General features: G+C 46.5%; 1 protein-coding gene across 1 annotated transcript in view; it reads right to left on the minus strand.

Annotated features, from left to right (window-relative positions):
- LOC103915552 (ATP-binding cassette sub-family G member 2-like) overlaps positions 1-5,224 on the minus strand; it is an 18,383-nt gene extending 13,159 nt beyond the window's left edge. Inside the window, exons 1-4 of the mRNA XM_009322392.1 lie at positions 5,139-5,224; positions 3,898-4,181; positions 3,260-3,319; positions 1,863-1,977 (exon numbers count right to left, since the gene is read on the minus strand). Of these exons, the coding sequence (XP_009320667.1) occupies positions 1,863-1,977; positions 3,260-3,319; positions 3,898-4,181 (459 nt within the window). The 5' untranslated portion in view covers positions 5,139-5,224. The remainder of the gene's footprint in view (positions 1-1,862; positions 1,978-3,259; positions 3,320-3,897; positions 4,182-5,138) is intronic.
- Between the last annotated feature and the right edge of the window lie 1,164 nt (positions 5,225-6,388).

Raw genomic sequence — 6,388 nt, forward strand, 5'->3', positions numbered from 1 at the left:
CCCCAGTTGCTCTCCCCAGCTCCTTGCTGGCAGCAGCTCCTCAGAGAAACAAGAGTATTGCACCAAGATGCTCCTGATTTTTTCCATGTCTCAACTATATATAACTCTTGGGACAAGACCTTATTCTAAGGGCTTTAGGAAAACTTCAACAGTCACGTGCATTCTGAGTAAGAATCGAATCTATCCAGTTGACAAACATCTGGGCAGCCTACACCAACCTGTAACAACCATGAGCCACACAGAGTTGACATCAGGTCCATCTAGAGCTCCATGCCTCTCCATCACCCCTGCTTTGATATTTGAGCTAATTCTGCATCCCACCATATGATGGGAAAAGGACTGCAACACTGGGCAGCTGCTGAGAAACATGCCTGTTAATCAGGCACCTTTCAACTCTAGTGCCCTTTTGGAAGACACAGCCCCTAAGCTGCAGGGCAGCAGATTCTTGCCTGTTTTGGGACTCCTTCCACATCAGATGTAGTTGATCAGCAGCACAAAGGATGTGCCAGCCAACCATGTTTGGCACTGGAGTTAACAGAGGAAGACTGAACGTGCTGCTGTGCTAGAAGCATGTGAGAAATTACTCAGGGTGTAGTGTTATGATAAACTGGCTTTGCTGCCAAAGCTGGTTTAGGAATTTCCTACCATCATTTCCCTCCCCACACATCCCCAGTCTCTCATCCTAGCCTCCCATTCCCCATCCTCAGATCCACCAAAACAACTGTTGGGTCACCACATTGGAAACTAAACTGTGAATTTAAGCTGCCTTAATACCAAACGTAACAAACTGTGGCATGACACCCTCACTTGCAAGGCACAAGGGGAGAGACCACCAGCAGTGTTACAGGGATAACACATGACTTAGCATGTCTATATGCTCATCTGCATATAACTGACCCTATAAGTATGTATGTATTTATGTACTTAGGCCTTAAGTGTTGTTTGTAGTCTTTGGGCCATCTTTATTGATCTAGGGAGTACTGCACAGGGGTGGGAGGTGAGAGAGATCATTTAATGTCTCACCTATTTGCCTATCATTTTAAGGTTAAGTTTGGTTGCTTTGGGCATTTGAGAGACAAGTGTCTCAAACTGGGACCGCTTGAAAGAAACTTCCTGGCCATTCATGAAACACTGAGGATTTGGGGATCTTTCACCTGCAGCATCAAGACTCAGCATCAGTCTCATCACATGCATCCTCCCAGAGCTCCCCAGCTGGCAGAAAAGCTGCCTATTTCACATCTGCCTGCAGTCAGAAGCCTGGCCGGTTTCCAGATTTGGCTGCTCATATGGCTGCCAAAAATCCCCTTCTCCTCAGCTCCCCCAGGGCTTTGAGGGTCTATTATTCGTCCAGCCCTCCACCCACTTCCGCAGATTCAGCCGGCTTTTCCTGTCTCTAAGTGGAACGAAGCTCTGTCCCAGCCAACCAGAATCAGAGGAAGAACAGCAGGGATCTATTTACTTCCTAGAATTATTGTCTGATAGCTTGAAGGTACTTCTGCCAGCGAAAACTGCTTTTGAGTTTTACAAGAGATTTTGGGTGTTGTGGGTTTTTTTCTTACCTTTATTTTTTTTAAAGCCTTGCTAGTACTTCAGGGCAGAGCCCAAAGAACAAGCCACAGTAGCCCAGTGGTTTGGGCTTTGGGAAGACAAACACCTCCGTGCTTGACTCAGTTGGAGTAACAGTTTGATCCTCTTGTCTTCCATATCCCAGAAAAATACTAAATATTGTAACATCTGAGTTACCAAATTAGACTCTATTTGGATCGTTGAAAATTACCTAACCTAGTAGTTCATGCTTTGCACATCTTATGTGGTCTATCCTCCCAAGGGCTCCCAGGCCTCCACTGAAGGCAGTTACTCACCTGCACAACATATCCTGAGATGCACTTGAAATTTGGAGGTTGTGGGATGCCATCTATAAGCACTTCTCCAGACAGGCCTGCTGGGTCCTTTCTGGCAGCCAGCACATCTAGGAGACTTCAGACAAACACCAGGCATTAGGTTTTGCCATAACAGCCGCTTTTACCTTTGACTGGATAAGTACCACCAGCCAGGACTGCAGTTACAGCCTGCTCACAGCATACTGCAAACCAAAGGGCACAGAAAGGGGCTTCCTCCACTCTGGGGGCTTTAGCTCTTTGTACAGAAAGCCTGGTGTAGATACAGGGTTTTCCAGCACAAGGTGTGCCACAGCAGTATGGGAGTATACAGACCCTCACAATTCCCAGCAGTCAACCCTCTACAGACAAACTCAGTCTCCATATTAACAGCAAACCTCAAATGCACACAGACAAAAGCACCCTGCCGAGTAGCTGCAGTCTGCTCTCCAGCCAGGGGAGCACAGAAGTAACTACTTTGATCTCAAGGAAATTAATCCAAATGGGTATAAACAAGACTAAAGTTAAGATTAATTCTATAAAGTCATTTTGTTTTAACACATCACTGGATTCCCCTCACTGCCAATGCAGAGGCCAGCCTGCCCGCTAGCTGAGTAAACACTGCCCTGATGAAGTGCTGCTCTTGAAAACATCCTGATTAGCCAGCAGTCTCCTTAGAGGGGAAGATCAAGGGTCACCACAAAGACACACCTGTGTGAACAATGGCCGTATTTGCCAGTCTCGGACATTCTTGGAGGCAGAGAGTGACAAAGAGCCATGGTTATACGGGAGAGAAGACAGAATCAGCACTGCTTGGAGATAGTCTGCATGGTATTTCTCTGTGCTTGCATCCAAAGAACTCGAGCACATGTGTGCCCCCACCACCAGGCCACAGCCAAGTTGGGGTGAGGATCCACAGGATCCCACAGACTGACGTTACACCATATTCCTGTCAGTCATCAGAGAGGGGGTTGGGCCTAGCATCTTCAAGAAAGTCTTGCTGCAGCAACTTCACAGAGGGCTACATCCCTCCTGCCGCCAAAGGAGCTTGCCCCTGTCTCCACCCCATGATAGGTCTAGGACAGAGCCTACACCTGAGCTCCAGTCACCCCAGTTCAGCCTGGTATCTTAACTTAGGCCACCACCAAAGCTGACTGCAGTAATATGGACCACCAGTTGGAACAGATGTGACACCACTGCAGGGCAAGAACGCCAGCAAAGCAGACAGCAGTGGGCCACCAGGTCAGACTGCATCACCAGACTTCTCACAGGCACACAAAGGTCTGAGCCTGCAGATCCTCACATCTTCCCCAACCCTCAGAGTCCCAGATCCTCTTTGCACAGCTGACTGTCCATTTGAAGGAGCAGGAGAAAGTACTCACGAAGATTTACCGCTCCCCGTTGGCCCCAGGATAGCATTCAAGCCTGGCTTCATAATGCCACTGGAAGAAGGAAAGAGTTATTTCCAAATGGAGGACTGTTCACATGCAGCTCATAGTAGAGGTAAGGTGTGAACAAAATGCTGCTGAAAGGAAAACTCAGAGATTATTAAAAACTTCTCCTTAAACCTGAAATCAACAAGTATTTTTCCTTTCTTGTCCCAGACTGCCAGTCAGAACAGAAACAGAGCCGGACATAAAAAGCAACCTACAAAAGACAGAAATTAACTGTCTTCCCCACTGAGCTGGGTCTTGAAAAGAATAAGCAACTGCTCTCTGCTGCTCATTTCCTCTTACCGCAGCTTGAACCACAGTTAAGGGAACCCTCAGATGATCTGGCAGAAGAGTTCACACAAGTTTGGTCCTAATTTGCTCAGATCAATAACCGAAACTGCTCCAGCTATATCCCCGCTATTTTGCCTAAAAGCAAATTAGAAAGTGCTCACATGCACTGCAGACTGGCAGGAGGGTAGTCATTTCTTTACCAGCATAGCTAGATCTGGAAGGTGACATTGAGGTCACAGATTCACAGCAGCAGGTTAATTCCTGCCCTCTGGTGTTTTATTTAAGCAAGAACTTACTAAACATTATGAAGGATCTTCTTTTCCACAGTTTTCCATTTACATAGGAATCCACTGGACTGCTTAACGGAGTACTGGATGTTATGGAAACTCACAACAGAGCCCCGAGGTGATCGGAGTGACTCTTGTGTTGGAAGAGAACGTTGAAAATTGCCCGCTCCTTCCTCTTCTCCAACAGAAATAATGCTGTGATCAAATGTGTCTGCCATCATGTCCTTGTTACACAGGTCAAGCTCCACTGCATGGAGTTGTTTGAGGTCACTGTTGTTCTGAGCAGTTCCCATCTGTTGAGACAAAGAACACAAAAACATGCAGGGAAGGAAACATGCAAGCAAAGATTTCTGCAGAAAGTGTCTTGGAAAAGTTCACACACACCACACCAATCCTTACACGTGCCAAGTTTCCAAAAGAATGGACATCCACACTGGAAGACATCCAGTAGTCCCCAAAGGCACGGAAACCCACAGATTTAGAACAATACACATAGCCTTTAAGAATGAGATGTGTATGCTCCTGAAGTGATGCTAGCTCAAAGAACATCTAATGAGGTAAAACCCAAGCCCATCTGTGATGGTCACCATCTTGCTCAACACAGCAGGGACTATAAATGCAAGCTACAACTTAAGCTAAAGAGACTCAAGCTCCCCTGCTTCAGGTGTAACATGCTTACCTCCCCTCACATCCCCACAAAGCCAGCAGAGAAAACCTATTGATGAACCTGTATGAAGAACCACAGGAAGAAAAACAGTTGTGCTTATGAAAATGAAGGCCAGTCACATGCACCTTGTTTGCTGGCACAAGTTTGTTTCAGAGATACCACTGCGATTAAAATAGCAATTAGACATTGCTTATCATGTTTCAGTCACACCAGTATCAAGATACTTCACAACTACAAAAAGGAAGAGAAATTGGGATTTGTCTGCAGGCACCATTTACCCTGCAGAACAGTAGGAGTTCCCCCTTCCACAGGGAGAGATCTGGGACATCCCACAGTAAGGAAAAACATAGTACAAACTGGTACGTTGAGGAAAATTAAATACGGTATCTATTCGTAATCACAAAGTTATAAAGCATTCTGGTTCAAGCAGATAAGCTGCCTCTGTAGCTGAAGATGGGAGCACCTGAAAGGGAGGACATGTGAACAGCAAAGGGCGGGAACTGTTCTCCCTGTCCATGCATCAGGGCCCACATAGCAGGAAATATATCAATATGGGTATAACCATTAATATTGATTCACTTACTAGTCACGGCAGCAGAGCTCTTTTGTCAAGGGGCTGCTTCCCTTCCTGCTGCTGTAACTGATGGAGACCAAGTTTGGATCCCTTCACTCATTTAAAAAAAAAAGAAAAACTTTAAAGTCCTTGCCTTGACCTTGCATGTGAAGAACTTGGAAACCCTGCAATCCCCAAGTTCTGCAGCCTGTGCAAGGATGGGGCATGACTTGTACCCTGCCTTTTAGCCAGGTGCCCTCGCAGCCATAAACCTTCCTGTCCCCCTTCCAGGGAACTACAGCAAGGAAGAGAGGAATTGCTACGTGCCCCTTCCAGAAATGGAACACGACAGGTTAGACTAACACAAGTTAGCCTAATTATTTACTTCCCTTCTAGCTGCTGGCATGATGGTGTTTGTTGGAAAGCTAGAAATTTACTGTGATGTTGCGGACAGCCAAGGCAGCCACCAGACTAACTAAGAGAGCAAGGAGAGAGAACTGTCCACAAAGACATCCATTGCTGGTTACTTGAGTTCTGTGGGAAGGTAGACGTATCCCACCAATCACCCTCTTCCCACCATCTGCACTTCTTTCCTCCCAGGACTGAGAGGGTGATAACCAGTAGGACCAGCCACATCCACCGCTGCAGAAGTAGTGGATTTCTCAGGTAGAGAGAGATGGTCATCCTTTTAAGAAACTGGAACTACAAGAGCAGATTTAAAGAAACAGGAATTGCCCTTTACTCTCTGCCTCTTCCCATCACTTAAAGCTCAAGAAGTTGCAGTAGTTTTTTCCTGTAGAAGTAAAATAAAAGTGGTGGGGAGAAGGAAGGGTTGTTTAGCTCGGACACACCCTGAATTCTAAGGCTGGTCACCCTTGGGAAAGCCTTGCTTATGGGAAACAAGAAAGGATATGCTGGTTATATCAGCAAGAGAAGGCTTATATGCTTGAAAGGTTGCACAACAGATCAGGACAAAAAAAAAAAAGTCAGGATGACAGTGACACGAAGGGCAAAGACCTGGTTAGACTTTTGAACACGTGACTGTCTTGTATACCTCACATCTGTTCTGGATAGGTTCTGTACTTTATTACACCACGAACCCTTTTATATGGGTTTTTGTAAAGCTACTGATTAACACTGGCAAGCTAAACCACTGCTGCGGGTAGGGGCGAGGATGACAGGAGGACGAGAAAAGCTTAGCAGAGGCTACAGGCAGGATCAGGCAGCAGCAGCACCTCACACGCAGCGTCCCTCCAGCCTCCCACCCTCGCCCCACGGGC

This window comes from Pygoscelis adeliae, unplaced genomic scaffold (genome assembly GCF_000699105.1).
Source record: "Pygoscelis adeliae isolate BGI_AS28 unplaced genomic scaffold, ASM69910v1 Scaffold244, whole genome shotgun sequence".
Lineage (NCBI taxonomy): Eukaryota > Metazoa > Chordata > Aves > Sphenisciformes > Spheniscidae > Pygoscelis > Pygoscelis adeliae.